This window comes from Rhinoderma darwinii, chromosome 1, assembly GCF_050947455.1.
Source record: "Rhinoderma darwinii isolate aRhiDar2 chromosome 1, aRhiDar2.hap1, whole genome shotgun sequence".
Classification (NCBI taxonomy): domain Eukaryota; kingdom Metazoa; phylum Chordata; class Amphibia; order Anura; family Rhinodermatidae; genus Rhinoderma; species Rhinoderma darwinii.
Window position 1 is genome coordinate 4732751 of NC_134687.1, and position 16835 is coordinate 4749585.

The 16835-nt window shown below is 48.3% G+C and overlaps 1 protein-coding gene across 1 annotated transcript in view; it reads right to left on the bottom strand.

The window, feature by feature from the left end:
- Positions 1-5873: 5873 nt before the first annotated feature.
- Positions 5874-16835, bottom strand: part of LOC142748432 (RING finger protein 145-like) — a 34093-nt gene continuing 23131 nt past the window's right edge. The window contains exons 9-12 of the mRNA XM_075855533.1: positions 11197-11379; positions 10960-11107; positions 9955-10311; positions 5874-7610 (exon numbers count right to left, since the gene is read on the bottom strand). Of these exons, the coding sequence (XP_075711648.1) occupies positions 7146-7610; positions 9955-10311; positions 10960-11107; positions 11197-11379 (1153 nt within the window). The 3' untranslated portion in view covers positions 5874-7145. The remainder of the gene's footprint in view (positions 7611-9954; positions 10312-10959; positions 11108-11196; positions 11380-16835) is intronic.

The window sequence follows — 16835 nt, forward strand, 5'->3', positions numbered from 1 at the left end:
CTCTGTATTATTCTGCAGACTATTCTCTCTCCATCCTTGTTCACTATTGTCAGTCTTCACTGTAATTCTAGCATTATGTTCATAAACAAGGCAGCTCAGGATGATCAGAGCTATAAGGGATCTGCATTAGTGTTCGCACCATTTACCTGCCCATAAAAAAGAATGAAAGTGTCTTATTAAAGGGCCACTCTACCCCCAGCTAAATACACAGAAGGGTCGTCTTCTCTGTAGCTCTATGTCAGCGCTGGTCGCTGGTTCTGCAGCTCTATGTCAGCGCCGGTCCCGGGTTCTGCAGTTCTATGTCAGCGCTGGTCGCGGGTTCTGCAGCTCTATGTCAGCGCTGGTCCCGGGTTCTGCAGTTCTATGTCAGCGCTGGTCGCGGGTTCTACAGCTCTATGTCAGCGCTGGTCGCGGGTTCTGCAGCTCTATGTCAGCGCTGGTCGCGGGTTCTGCAGTTCTATGTCAGCGCTGGTTGCGGGTTCTGCAGTTCTACGTCAGCGCTGGTCTCGGGTTCTGCAGTTCTATGTCAGCGCTGGTCCCGGGTTCTGCAGTTCTATGTCAGCGTTGGTCGCTGGTTCTGTAGCTCTATGTCAGCGCTGGTCTCGGGTTCTGCAGTTCTATGTCAGCGCTGGTCTCGGGTTCTGCTGTTCTGTCAGCGCTGGTCTCGGGTTCTGTAGCTCTATGTCAGTGCTGGTCTCGGGTTCTGCAGCTCTATGTCAGCGCTGGTCGCGGGTTCTGCAGCTCTATGTCAGCGCTGGTCTCGGGTTCTGCAGCTCTATGTCAGCGCTGGTCTCGGGTTCTGCAGCTGTAGGTTAGCGCTGGTTGCGGGTTCTGCAGTTCTATGTCAGCGCTGGTCGCGGGTTCTGCAGTTCTATGTCAGCGCTGGTTGCGGGTTCTGCAGCTCTATGTCAGCGCTGGTCCCGGGTTCTGCAGTTCTATGTCAGCGCTGGTCCCGGGTTCTGCAGTTCTATGTCAGCGTTGGTCGCTGGTTCTGTAGCTCTATGTCAGCGCTGGTCTCGGGTTCTGCAGTTCTATGTCAGCGCTGGTCTCGGGTTCTGCTGTTCTGTCAGCGCTGGTCTCGGGTTCTGTAGCTCTATGTCAGTGCTGGTCTCGGGTTCTGCAGCTCTATGTCAGCGCTGGTCGCGGGTTCTGCAGCTCTATGTCAGCGCTGGTCTCGGGTTCTGCAGCTCTATGTCAGCGCTGGTCTCGGGTTCTGCAGCTGTAGGTTAGCGCTGGTTGCGGGTTCTGCAGTTCTATGTCAGCGCTGGTCGCGGGTTCTGCAGCTCTATGTCAGCGCTGGTCGCGGGTTCTGCAGCTCTATGTCAGCGCTGGTCTCGGGTTCTGCAGTTCTATGTCAGCGCTGCTCACGGGTTCTGCAGCTCTATGTCAGCGCTGGTCTCGGGTTCTGCAGCTCTATGTCAGCGCTGGTCTCGGGTTCTGCAGTTCTATGTCAGCGCTGGTCGCGGGTTCTACAGCTCTATGTCAGCGCTGGTCGCGGGTTCTGCAGTTCTACGTCAGCGCTGGTCTCGGGTTCTGCAGTTCTATGTCAGCGCTGGTCTCGGGTTCTGCAGTTCTACGTCAGCGCTGGTCTCGGGTTCTGCAGTTCTATGTCAGCGCTGGTCCCGGGTTCTGCAGTTCTATGTCAGCGTTGGTCGCTGGTTCTGTAGCTCTATGTCAGCGCTGGTCTCGGGTTCTGCAGTTCTATGTCAGCGCTGGTCTCGGGTTCTGCAGTTCTATGTCAGCACTGGTCTCGGGTTCTGTAGCTCTATGTCAGTGCTGGTCTCGGGTTCTGCAGCTCTATGTCAGCGCTGGTCGCGGGTTCTGCAGCTCTATGTCAGCGCTGGTCTCGGGTTCTGCAGCTCTATGTCAGCGCTGGTCTCGGGTTCTGCAGCTGTAGGTTAGCGCTGGTTGCGGGTTCTGCAGTTCTATGTCAGCGCTGGTCGCGGGTTCTGCAGTTCTATGTCAGCGCTGGTTGCGGGTTCTGCAGCTCTATGTCAGCGCTGGTCCCGGGTTCTGCAGCTCTATGTCAGCGCTGGTCTCGGGTTCTGCAGCTCTATGTCAGCGCTGGTCTCGGGTTCTGCAGCTCTATGTCAGCGCTGGTCCCGGGTTCCTGTAGCTCTAGGTTAGCGCTGGTTGCGGGTTCTGCAGTTCTATGTCAGCACTGGTCTCGTGTTCTGCAGTTCTATGTCAGCACTGGTCGCGGGTTCTACAGCTCTATGTCAGCGCTGGTCGCGGGTTCTGCTGTTCTGTCAGCGCTGGTCGCGGGTTCTGCAGCTCTATGTCAGCGCTGGTCACGGGTTCTGCAGCTCTATGTCAGCGCTGGTCCCGGGTTCTGCAGTTCTATGTCAGCGCTGGTCACGGGTTCTGCAGTTCTATGTCAGCGCTGGTCTCGTGTTCTGCAGTTCTATGTCAGCACTGGTCGCGGGTTCTGCAGTTCTATGTCAGCGCTGGTCACGGGTTCTGCAGTTCTATGTCAGCGCTGGTCTCGTGTTCTGCAGTTCTATGTCAGCGCTGGTCGCTGGTTCTGCAGCTCTATGTCAGCGCTGGTCCCGGGTTCCTGTAGCTCTATGTCAGCGCTGGTCGCGGGTTCTGCAGCTCTATGTCAGCGCTGGTCTCGTGTTCTGCAGTTCTATGTCAGCACTGGTCGCGGGTTCTACAGCTCTATGTCAGCGCTGGTCGCGGGTTCTGCTGTTCTGTCAGCGCTGGTCGCGGGTTCTGCAGCTCTATGTCAGCGCTGGTCACGGGTTCTGCAGTTCTATGTCAGCGCCGGTCGCGGGTTCTGCAGTTCTATGTCAGCGCCGGTCGCGGGTTCTGCAGTTCTATCTCAGCGCCGGTCGCGGGTTCTGCAGTTCTATCTCAGCGCTGGTCCCGGGTTCTGCAGCTCTAGGTCAGCGCTGGTCCCGGGTTCTGCAGTTCTATCTCAGCGCTGGTCCCGGGTTCTGCAGCTCTAGGTCAGCGCTGGTCGCGGGTTCTGCAGTTCTATGTCAGCGTTGGTCGCTGGTTCTGTAGCTCTATGTCAGCGCTGGTCTCGGGTTCTGCAGTTCTATGTCAGCGCTGGTCTCGGGTTCTGCTGTTCTGTCAGCGCTGGTCTCGGGTTCTGTAGCTCTATGTCAGTGCTGGTCTCGGGTTCTGCAGCTCTATGTCAGCGCTGGTCGCGGGTTCTGCAGCTCTATGTCAGCGCTGGTCTCGGGTTCTGCAGCTCTATGTCAGCGCTGGTCTCGGGTTCTGCAGCTGTAGGTTAGCGCTGGTTGCGGGTTCTGCAGTTCTATGTCAGCGCTGGTCGCGGGTTCTGCAGTTCTATGTCAGCGCTGGTTGCGGGTTCTGCAGCTCTATGTCAGCGCTGGTCCCGGGTTCTGCAGTTCTATGTCAGCGCTGGTCCCGGGTTCTGCAGTTCTATGTCAGCGTTGGTCGCTGGTTCTGTAGCTCTATGTCAGCGCTGGTCTCGGGTTCTGCAGTTCTATGTCAGCGCTGGTCTCGGGTTCTGCTGTTCTGTCAGCGCTGGTCTCGGGTTCTGTAGCTCTATGTCAGTGCTGGTCTCGGGTTCTGCAGCTCTATGTCAGCGCTGGTCGCGGGTTCTGCAGCTCTATGTCAGCGCTGGTCTCGGGTTCTGCAGCTCTATGTCAGCGCTGGTCTCGGGTTCTGCAGCTGTAGGTTAGCGCTGGTTGCGGGTTCTGCAGTTCTATGTCAGCGCTGGTCGCGGGTTCTGCAGCTCTATGTCAGCGCTGGTCGCGGGTTCTGCAGCTCTATGTCAGCGCTGGTCTCGGGTTCTGCAGTTCTATGTCAGCGCTGCTCACGGGTTCTGCAGCTCTATGTCAGCGCTGGTCTCGGGTTCTGCAGCTCTATGTCAGCGCTGGTCTCGGGTTCTGCAGTTCTATGTCAGCGCTGGTCGCGGGTTCTACAGCTCTATGTCAGCGCTGGTCGCGGGTTCTGCAGTTCTACGTCAGCGCTGGTCTCGGGTTCTGCAGTTCTATGTCAGCGCTGGTCTCGGGTTCTGCAGTTCTACGTCAGCGCTGGTCTCGGGTTCTGCAGTTCTATGTCAGCGCTGGTCCCGGGTTCTGCAGTTCTATGTCAGCGTTGGTCGCTGGTTCTGTAGCTCTATGTCAGCGCTGGTCTCGGGTTCTGCAGTTCTATGTCAGCGCTGGTCTCGGGTTCTGCAGTTCTATGTCAGCACTGGTCTCGGGTTCTGTAGCTCTATGTCAGTGCTGGTCTCGGGTTCTGCAGCTCTATGTCAGCGCTGGTCGCGGGTTCTGCAGCTCTATGTCAGCGCTGGTCTCGGGTTCTGCAGCTCTATGTCAGCGCTGGTCTCGGGTTCTGCAGCTGTAGGTTAGCGCTGGTTGCGGGTTCTGCAGTTCTATGTCAGCGCTGGTCGCGGGTTCTGCAGTTCTATGTCAGCGCTGGTTGCGGGTTCTGCAGCTCTATGTCAGCGCTGGTCGCGGGTTCTGCAGTTCTATGTCAGCGCTGGTTGCGGGTTCTGCAGCTCTATGTCAGCGCTGGTCGCTGGTTCTGCAGCTCTATGTCAGCGCTGGTCTCGGGTTCTGCAGCTCTATGTCAGCGCTGGTCTCGGGTTCTGCAGCTCTATGTCAGCGCTGGTCCCGGGTTCCTGTAGCTCTAGGTTAGCGCTGGTTGCGGGTTCTGCAGTTCTATGTCAGCGCTGGTCTCGTGTTCTGCAGTTCTATGTCAGCGCTGGTTCTGCAGCTCTATGTCAGCGCTGGTCGCGGGTTCTGCAGTTCTATGTCAGCGCTGGTCGCGTGTTCTGCAGTTCTATGTCAGCACTGGTCGCGGGTTCTACAGCTCTATGTCAGCGCTGGTCGCGGGTTCTGCTGTTCTGTCAGCGCTGGTCGCGGGTTCTGCAGCTCTATGTCAGCGCTGGTCACGGGTTCTGCAGCTCTATGTCAGCGCTGGTCCCGGGTTCTGCAGTTCTATGTCAGCGCTGGTCACGGGTTCTGCAGTTCTATGTCAGCGCTGGTCTCGTGTTCTGCAGTTCTATGTCAGCACTGGTCGCGGGTTCTGCAGTTCTATGTCAGCGCTGGTCACGGGTTCTGCAGTTCTATGTCAGCGCTGGTTCTGCAGCTCTATGTCAGCGCTGGTCCCGGGTTCCTGTAGCTCTATGTCAGCACTGGTCGCGGGTTCTGCAGTTCTATGTCAGCGCTGGTCTCGTGTTCTGCAGTTCTATGTCAGCGCTGGTTCTGCAGCTCTATGTCAGCGCTGGTCCCGGGTTCCTGTAGCTCTATGTCAGCGCTGGTCGCGGGTTCTGCAGTTCTATGTCAGCACTGGTCGTGGGTTCTACAGCTCTATGTCAGCGCTGGTCCCGGGTTCCTGTAGCTCTATGTCAGCGCTGGTCGCGGGTTCTGCAGCTCTATGTCAGCGCTGGTCTCGTGTTCTGCAGTTCTATGTCAGCACTGGTCGCTGGTTCTGCAGTTCTGTCAGCGCTGGTCGCGGGTTCTGCAGCTCTATGTCAGCCCTGGTCACGGGTTCTGCAGTTCTATGTCAGCGCCGGTCGCGGGTTCTGCAGTTCTATGTCAGCGCCGGTCGCGGGTTCTGCAGTTCTATCTCAGCGCCGGTCGCGGGTTCTGCAGTTCTATCTCAGCGCTGGTCCCGGGTTCTGCAGCTCTAGGTCAGCGCTGGTCCCGGGTTCTGCAGTTCTATCTCAGCGCTGGTCCCGGGTTCTGCAGCTCTAGGTCAGCGCTGGTCGCGGGTTCTGCAGCTCTATGTCAGCGCTGGACGCTGGTTCTGCAGTTCTATGTCAGCGCTGGTCGCGGGTCCTGAGGCTTTCTAAGTGATCAGTACATGAGATGGTGGCATGGCACCCTCTGCTGGTGAAGAGACGACAATGACACATACAGAGTGACTGATTTGGTAGAAAAGTTTCGGGCTGGAGCCATAAAATAAATAGTTTTATTCACTGAATCATTATATAAATTATTATTAAATATAGAATTATAAACATCCGCACTGATCCAGGCGCTGAGCGGAGGCGATTATTATCCCCTCCCCCGCGCTGGGAACCATCCACATGTCAGCCCACGTCTCAGGGATAACATTGTGGGGGAAGGAGAAGGCAGCGTGGTGCATATAGCGGCACCGGGGGTCCTGGGCACTCTCACCCGACCCGTCTACACCCCGACCACACGCTGCAGCGATGACATCAACGTCACGCACAACGTGGAGGAATTGTACAAGAACTTCGCCTTAAAGGGACACTACACCTGAGCATTCAACTGCACAACATATCTATTGCTCCCTTTTATCAGCTATTCCAGGTCCAGGGAGAGGCTGGCTGTAGGATAATTGAATGTAATCTATAGTTCTCTGTTATCAGCCATGTCAGGCTGGGGAGAGGATGGCTGTAGGGGATGAGTGACATGAAGTGTAGTTACCTCCCCTCCCCCATTATTACTACTTTATGTCGCATAAGTCCCGAGATCAGCCGCTCCTCTTATAACGCTGCTGGACTGATGTAAGTTCCGGCCTGTGTGGTCACTGGCCCTTTAAGAGTATATTCACAAGTCATTTTTGTTGTGGCATGTAAATACCCCCTAATTCTGCGCTACATCATGCCTTATACCCCAATCTCCCATAATGCACTGCAAAAGAGCAGACTCCGTACTGACACTGACCAACAACGTGATGGAAGGTTCTGCAGCTCACAGAAAACCGGCAGAATAGGGAGCACAGCTCTGGATGTGACTGGAGTATAATACACAATGTAGCAGCAGAATTGTGAATGCAGCTCTGGATATGACAATAGTAAAAGTCATGAAGTAGCAGCGTAATTATGAATGCAGCTCTGGCTGTGACTGGAGTATACCACATGATGTGACTCCGGGCCGTTACTCATCATCATATGTCTCTAACATTATATTCCCCGTCCTCATCACTATAAATGTCCCAGAGCAGGAGATAACCCCTATCCTCCCCTCCGCTGCGGAGCTGGAAACGGCAATTATCTTGCTGCACCCCCTGCGCCTAATACCCGATTCTGCACCCAGAAGCAGCGTCTTTATAAAAAAAATCCTCAATGTACCATTTCACAGTCCGTTCCTGGAGGACCCTGTGTAGAATAGAACAGCACTGTGTGCTTCTCCACCTGCGCACCTTGTAACTGCACTTGGGTAACATAGGACGGCTCTTCTGTGAGCCCCTCGTCACTTCTCCACTATCTCAGTACCTGCCCCCTCTGCTGGACTACTCATGTCCCCACCCGGCTCTGCATTATCTCCTCCTGGCCCTGCCTTGTCACTCATCTCCTCCCCTGGCCCCGCCTTGTCACTCATCTCCTCCCCTGGCCCCGCCTCGTCACTCATCTCCTCCTCTGGCCCCGCCTCGTCACTCATCTCCTCCTCTGGCCCCGCCTCGTCACTCATCTCCTCCTCTGGCCCCGCCTTGTCACTCATCTCCTCTGGCCCCGCCTCGTCACTCATCTCCTCCTCTGGCCCCGCCTCTTCTTCCACTCCTTCCTGTTCCTGGGACTGTGCAGATGGCGGCTCAGAGGTGGAGGACTTGACGGGGTTGTGGCACAGTGGACAGGTGTCCTGGACATACAGCCACTTCCTGAGACAATCCGCGTGGAAGAAATGGTTGCAAGAGGTGAACACGGCCACGGACATCTCCTGTGAGGATGGAGAACAGGAGACACAATCCATGATACATACAGGACAAGGGTCCCTACTGAGAATGCTCTGCTGCACTGCATCATGGAAGATGTAGTGTTTAAAGTGGCTCTGTCACCAAATTATAAGTGTCCTGTCTCCTACATAATGTGATCGGCGCTGTAATGTAGATAACAGTGGTCCTAGTAATAAAGAGGCTGTCACCAGATTATAAGTGCCCTGTCTCCTACATAATGTGATCAGTGCTGTAATGTAGATAACAGTGGTCCTAGTAATAAAAAGGCTGTCACCAGATTATAAGTGCCCTGTCTCCTACATAATGTGATCAGTGCTGTAATGTAGATAACAGTGGTCCTAGTAATAAAGAGGCTGTCACCAGATTATAAGTGTCCTGTCTCCTACATAATGTGATCGGCGCTGTAATGTAGATAACAGTGGTCCTAGTAATAAAGAGGCTGTCACCAGATTATAAGTGTCCTGTCTCCTATATAATGTGATCGGTGCTGTATTGTAGATAACAGTGGTCCTAGTAATAAAGAGGCTGTCACCAGATTATAAGTGTCCTGTCTCCTACATAATGTGATCAGTGCTGTAATGTAGATAACAGTGGTCCTAGTAATAAAGAGGCTGTCCCCAGATTATAAGTGTCCTGTCTCCTACATAATGTGATCAGCGCTGTAATGTAGATAACAGTGGTCCTAGTAATAAAGAGGCTGTCACCAGATTATAAGTGTCCTGTCTCCTATATAATGTGATCAGTGCTGTAATGTAGATAACAGTGGTCCTAGTAATAAAGAGGCTGTCACCAGATTATAAGTGTCCTGTCTCCTACATAATGTGATCGGCGCTGTAATGTAGATAACAGTGGTCCTAGTAATAAAGAGGCTGTCACCAGATTATAAGTGTCCTGTCTCCTATATAATGTGATCAGCGCTGTAATGTAGATAACAGTGGTCCTAGTAATAAAGAGGCTGTCACCAGATTATAAGTGTCCTGTCTCCTACATAATGTGATCGGCGCTGTAATGTAGATAACAGTGGTCCTAGTAATAAAGAGGCTGTCACCAGATTATAAGTGTCCTGTCTCCTATATAATGTGATCAGTGCTGTAATGTAGATAACAGTGGTCCTAGTAATAAAGAGGCTGTCACCAGATTATAAGTGTCCTGTCTCCTACATAATGTGATCGGCGCTGTAATGTAGATAACAGTGGTCCTAGTAATAAAGAGGCTGTCACCAGATTATAAGTGTCCTGTCTCCTACATAATGTGATCAGCGCTGTAATGTAGATAACAGTGGTCCTAGTAATAAAGAGGCTGTCACCAGATTATAAGTGTCCTGTCTCCTATATAATGTGATCAGCGCTGTAATGTAGATAACAGTGGTCCTAGTAATAAAGAGGCTGTCACCAGATTATAAGTGTCCTGTCTCCTACATAATGTGATCGGCGCTGTAATGTAGATAACAGTGGTCCTAGTAATAAAGAGGCTGTCACCAGATTATAAGTGCCCTGTCTCCTACATAATGTGATCAGTGCTGTAATGTAGATAACAGTGGTCCTAGTAATAAAAAGGCTGTCACCAGATTATAAGTGCCCTGTCTCCTACATAATGTGATCAGTGCTGTAATGTAGATAACAGTGGTCCTAGTAATAAAGAGGCTGTCACCAGATTATAAGTGTCCTGTCTCCTACATAATGTGATCGGCGCTGTAATGTAGATAACAGTGGTCCTAGTAATAAAGAGGCTGTCACCAGATTATAAGTGTCCTGTCTCCTACATAATGTGATCAGTGCTGTAATGTAGATAACAGTGGTCCTAGTAATAAAGAGGCTGTCCCCAGATTATAAGTGTCCTGTCTCCTACATAATGTGATCAGTGCTGTAATGTAGATAACAGTGGTCCTAGTAATAAAGAGGCTGTCCCCAGATTATAAGTGTCCTGTCTCCTACATAATGTGATCAGTGCATCTTAAAAATGTGTGACAAAAACAGATTAAAATGTGTGTAATTAAAACCGTGCGCCGGGCTGGAGGAAAGAAAAGAAAGGTTACGGCTGTAATTTAGAGTCTCGCTTTACAGCGCCGCGGGTCGCCATGGTGATTGCTCTGTATACATATGTAGTATGATCGGGCGTTTCCAATGTTACTGATCGTGTAATCAGGATGGAGTTGGGGTCGGCTCATTCCCGGGGGTCTGTGGTTTTAGCAGATTTTCTACATGTTCGTTGGTGTCTACAGATGCCTCCAAAAAAACTGTAGTTTTAAGTCAACAAGACGGTCTACCTGACTGACTGACTACTCTAGTCACTATCAGAGCTGCAGAGTATTGGAAGTGCTGGACTTACCTGGAAACAGATGGAGCAGACGTCATTATGGGATGTCAGCTGCTCCTTTGAGGCCTTCGGTAAAGAGCGGATTTTAATGGCGGCCTCTCTCCGGAGGAGGAAGCTGTTCCAGCCGGACTGCGCCCTCAGCCAGACATTGACGTACGAGTGGACGATGATGACGGAGACGCCGATCCAACTCCACTCACCGAACATGGACTCCCACGTGCCGTAAGCCACAACGCACAGCGCCACCAGGAACTCCAGCACGCGGCTCACAGCGTTCACACCGTAAATTATCTCATCCATCCGCTCCACCCCACTGGCCTGGAAGAACTCCACCATGAACAGCGCGTAAATGAAGAGCGTGCCCAGCACCTGTATGAAAGAGGTCAGAACTCTGCTCAAATACTCTGTGCTGCTGGGGAGCCTGCCCCTTCACTATCTCTCAGCCTGTCACCTCCCACATGATCAGCACACTCCTCTCCTGACATACTCTGTGCTGCTGGGGATCCTGCTCCTCCCACTATGTAACTCTCAGCCTGTCTCCTCCCACATGCTCAGCACACTCCTCTCCTGACATACTCTGTGCTGCTGGAGATTCTGCTCCTCCCACTATGTAACCCTCAGCCTGTGACCTCCCACATGATCAGCACACTCCTCTCCTGACATACTCTGTGCTGCTGGGGATCCTGCTCCTCCCACTATGTAACTCTCAGCCTGTGACCTCCCAAATGATCAGCACACTCCTCTCCTGACATACTCTGTGCTGCTGGCAGACCCTGAGCCTTCCATTATGTAACTTTTAGTCTGTGGTCTCTGAAAAGATCAGCACACTCCTCTCCTGACATACTCTGTGCTGCTCAAATCTATTGATTTCTCTTTGCTGAGAACACTGCTGTTGTACCTGTGTGCCGTTTTCTCCACGTACCATCATCTGGTCACCGAGTCAGCAAGGATTTGCAGCATGTGGTAGCCCCCGCTATCTCCGCCCCCTCCCCCTGACTCACCTGAGTGGCCACTCACCTGCAGGGATGTGAGGAGGCAGCTGGACACCATGATCAGCAGCCAAAAGTCCATATCGAAGAAGTGTGAGAGTTTATAGGCCATGAACGACGGGAAGATGAAGAGGAAGAGGCACATGCTGACCCCGCGGAGGTGCTTCCAGGGACTCCTGAGGACACACAGCACATGCCTGCACTGAGGGGGAGGACTACAAGTCTCAGCAAGATGGGAACAAAACCCCTCAGCCCATCTTATTACCTGTTACCGGTGGCTGCCAGAGCCAGAACTATGGGGTCCGAGATCTCCACCATGGACTGGAGCGTGGAGGTGACTACGATGAACAGGATAATGCTGAGGAGGAACGTCCGCTGCAAGACGTGGAGGTCCAGGAGCCCAGTCTGTAGAGCCAGGAGCATCAATGTTACTCCCTCTGTTACTCCCCTGTCCAGACAGACAGCATGTTAATACTCCATTACTCTCCTATATAGACACAGCATGTTAATACTCCCTATTACTCCCCTATATAGACACAGCATGTTAATACTCCGTTACTCTCCTATATAGACACAGCATGTTAATACTCCCTATTACTCCCCTATACAGACACAGCATGTTAATACTCCCTGTTACTCCCCTATATAGACACAGCATGTTAATACTCCCTGTTACTCCCCTATATAGACACAGCATGTTAATACTCCCTATATAGACACAGCAAGTTAATACTCCCTATTACGCCCCTATATAGACACAGCATGTTAATACTCCCTATTACTCCCCTATATAGAGACAGCATGTTAATACTCCCTATTACTCCCCTATATAGACACAGCATGTTAATACTCCGTTACTCCCCTATATAGACACAGCATGTTAATACTCCCTATATAGACACAGCAAGTTAATACTCCCTATTACTCCCCTATATAGACACAGCATGTTAATACTCCCTATTACTCCCCTATATAGACACAGCATGTTAATACTCCGTTACTCTCCTATATAGACACAGCATGTTAATACTCCCTGTTACTCCCCTATATAGACACAGCATGTTAATACTCCCTATTACTCCCCTATATAGAGACAGCATGTTAATACTCCCTGTTACTCTTCTATATAGACACAGCATGTTAATACTCCCTATTACTCCCCTATATAGACACAGCATGTTAATACTCCCTGTTACTCTTCTATATAGACACAGCATGTTAATACTCCCTGTTACTCCCCTATATAGACACAGCATGTTAATACTCCCTGTTACTCCCCTATATAGACACAGCATGTTAATACTCCCTATATAGACACAGCAAGTTAATACTCCCTATTACTCCCCTATATAGACACAGCATGTTAATACTCCCTGTTACTCCCCTATATATAGACACAGCATGTTAATACTCCGTTACTCCCCTATATAGACACAGCATGTTAATACTCCGTTACTCCCCTATATAGACACAGCATGTTAATACTCCGTTACTCTCCTATATAGACACAGCATGTTAATACTCCCTGTTACTCCCCTATATAGACACAGCATGTTAATACTCCCTGTTACTCTTCTATATAGACACAGCATGTTAATATTCCCTGTTACTCCCCTATATAGACACAGCATGTTAATACTCCCTGTTACTCCCCTATATAGACACAGCATGTTAATACTCCCTATATAGACACAGCAAGTTAATACTCTGTTACTCCCCTATATAGACACAGCATGTTAATACTCCCTATTACGCCCCTCTATAGACACAGCATGTTAATACTCCCTGTTACTCCCCTATATAGACACAGCATGTTAATACTCCCTATTACTCCCCTATATAGACACAGCATGTTAATACTCCCTGTTACTCCCCTATATAGACACAGCATGTTAATACTCCGTTACTCCCCTATATAGACACAGCACGTTAATACTCCGTTACTCCCCTATATAGACACAGCATGTTAATACTCCGTTACTTCCCTGTCCAGACAGACAGCATGTTAATACTCCGTTACTCTCCTATATAGACACAGCATGTTAATACTCCCTGTTACTCCCCTATATAGACACAGCATGTTAATACTCCGTTACTCTCCTATATAGACACAGCATGTTAATACTCCCTATTACTCCCCTATATAGACACAGCATGTTAATACTCCGTTACTCCCCTATATAGACACAGCATGTTAATACTCCCTGTTACTTCCCTGTCCAGACAGACAGCATGTTAATACTCCGTTACTCCCTATATAGACACAGCAAGTTAATACTCCGTTACTCTCCTATATAGACACAGCATGTTAATACTCCGTTACTCCCCTATATAGACACAGCATGTTAAGACTCCGTTACTCCCCTATATAGACACAGCATGTTAATACTCCGTTACTCCCCTATATAGACACAGTATGTTAATACTCCGTTACTCCCCTATATAGACACAGCATGTTAATACTCCCTGTTACTCCCCTACATAGACACAGCATGTTAATACTCCGTTTCTCCCCTAGACACAGAATGTTAATACTCTGTTACTCCGCTATATAGACACAGCATGTTAATACTCCCTGTTACTCTCCTATATAGACACAGCATGTTAATACTCCGTTACTCCCCTATATGGACACAGCATGTTAATACTCTGTTACTCCCCTAGACACAGAATGTTAATACTCCGTTACTCCCCTATATAGACACAGCATGTTAATACTCCGTTACTCCCCTATATGGACACAGCATATTAATACTCCGTTACTCTCCTATATAGACACAGAATGTTAATACTCCCTGTTACTCCCCTATATAAACACAGCATGTTAATACTCCGTTACTCTCCTATATAGACACAGCATGTTAATACTCCGTTACTCTCCTATATAGACACAGCATGTTAATACTCCGTTACTCTCCTATATAGACACAGCATGTTAATACTCCCTGCTCCTCCTATATAGATGCTAAGCATATTAATATTCTCCTATGTAAACACACAGCATGTTAATACTCCGTTACTGCCCTATGTAGACACACAACATATTAATATTCTGTTACTCTATGTAGACACAGTATATTAATACTCCTTGTTACTCCGTAGACACACAGCATGTTAAAACTCCTTGATACTCTCCTTTATAAACACAATATATTGATACTCGCTGTTACTCCGTATGTAAACACGGTATATTAATAATTGTGTTACTCCTTATGTAGACACACAGCATATTATACTCCTTGTTACTCTCCCATATAGACGCAGCATATTAATACTCCTTGTTACTCCATATGTAGACACACAGCATACTCGCTGTTACTTATTTAGAAACACAGCATATTAGTACTTGGTGTTACTCTACTATATAGACAAACAGCCTATTAATACTTATTGTTACTCCCTATGTAGACAGTATATTAATACTCAGTGTTATTCCCTATGTAGAGACACAGTATATTAATATTCCGTTACTCCTATATAGACGCACATCATATTAATACTCTCCTATGTAAACACACAGCATGTTAATACTCAGTTACTCCCCTATGTATACAGATAGCCTATTAGTACTCCCTGATACTCTCCTATGTAGACACACAGTATATTAATACTCCATTACGCTTTTTAATAGACACAGCATATTAAATACTCCGTTACTCCGTATGTAGACACACCACATATTAATACTTGCTGTTACTCCCCTGTCCAGACAGACAGCATGTTAATACTTCCTGTTACTCTTCTATACAGAAACAGCATGTGAATACTTCATTACTCTCCTATGTAGACACAGCATGTTAATGTTCCGTTACTCCATATGTAAACACAGTATTTTAATACTTACCATGTAGACACAGTATATTAATAGTCCTGGTTACTCCCTATGTAGACAGACAGCATATTAATATTCTCTGTTACTCTCCTATATAGACGCAACATATTAATACACCGTTACTCACATATATAGACGCAGCATGTTAATACTCCTTGTTACTTCCCTGTCCAGACAGACAGCATGTTAATACTCGGTTACTCTCCTATATAGACACAGCATGTTAATACTCCATGTTACTCTCCTATATAGACAGATGTTAATACTCATTGTCACTCTTCTATATAGACAAAGAATGTTAATACTCCGTTACTCCCCTATATAGACACATGTTAATACGCATTGTCACTGTTCTATATAGACACAGCATATTAATACTCCCTGCTCCTCCTATATAGATCATAAGCATATTAATATTCTATGTAAACACACAGCATGTTAATACTCCGTTACTGCCATATGTAGACACAGTATATTAATACTTCTTGTTACTCCCCTATGTAGACACAGTATTTTAATACTTTGTGTTACTCCGTATATTAATACTTATTGTTACTCCTTATGTAGACAGTATATTAATACTCCGTGTTATTCCCTATGTAGAGACACAGCATATTAATATTCCCTGTTACTCCTATATAGACACACATCATATTAATACTCTCCTATGTAAACACACAGCATGTTAATACTCTGTTACCCCCTATGTATACACACTGCCTATTAGTACTCCGTTACTCTCCTATGTAGACACACAGTATATTAATACTTCGTTACGCTTTTTAATAGACACATATTACTACTTCGTTACTTCGCATGTAGACACACCACATATTAATACTCGCTGTTACTCTTTTATAGACACAACATATTAATACTCTGTATGTAGACACAGTATATTAATAATGGTTACTCCCTATGTAGACACACGGCATATTAGTACTCTGTTACTCACATACGTAGACAAACAGCATATTGATACTCCCTGTTACTCTGTATGTAGACACACAACTTACTAATATTCTGTTACTCTATGTAGACACACAGCATTAGTACCCGTTACTTTCCTATGTAGACAAACAGCAAATTAGTACTCCCTATTACTCATGTGTAGACAAATATATTAATACTCTTACTCTGTATCTAGACACACAACATATTAGTAACAACTAATTGCCTTTAGGCAAGAAACCCTATTTCCCAACTACCATAAAAGTAAAATAAATTCTTTATTGTGCTATATATAGCAAAAAGACAGACCAAAATATGAGAAGCCCCCCCCCCCCCATGTTTCGCTACTGCTGTAGAGTCCTCAGTGGTAAACGGGGCTAATGGCGGCGCGCCGAGAAATCTCTTCCTCTTGTAAACACTTCCGATGACGTACAACTGAGGTGTGTCAGTGCAACTGGCCAATCAGAGGAGGTAGATGAGGACCAACCCCAAAAGGAGTTGGATTGACAAATGGGAGAACACAAGATGAGCCAATCATTAAGAATAGAACGCGCATGCGCACATATAACAAATAAAGACATAGTGTAAGTTGTCTATGAGCAATAGGCGCATGCTCAGCGAGTATATCAGAGTCAATAAGGACCACGCATGCGCAGACGGACAACACCGGGACTTACAAGAAGTCAACGCATGCGCATCTGTAAGATATATGACTCCGTGTGAGAATGCTCATTTAATAGAAGGTGCATATATATGGTCTCCCTTATAGAAACACAGGTAAGGTCCTCAAAACTACAAAGCGTAGATACATTTGGTTAGATGAGAACTATTCGATGGGCATGGGGTACAGATCGTATGGAAGAGATGGAGCCGCCATTCTTGTGTGGTCTGAGGTCATAAAATTGACTATTTCTAATAAAAGAAAAAAACTTCTATAAAGTTTTTAATTCTATTTCTATTTTTTGGTATTTTGAGCAGGTGCAGGGCTAGACTATCCAATAGAGAACGTCCACAGACGTGGAAGTGACCCCGATATAGACACCAGGAAAAGATTAAAGAAAGGCAGTGAAGGTGAAGCCCTCATTAAGACCCAAAGGGGTGACTGTGCTCAGGCGGTGAAT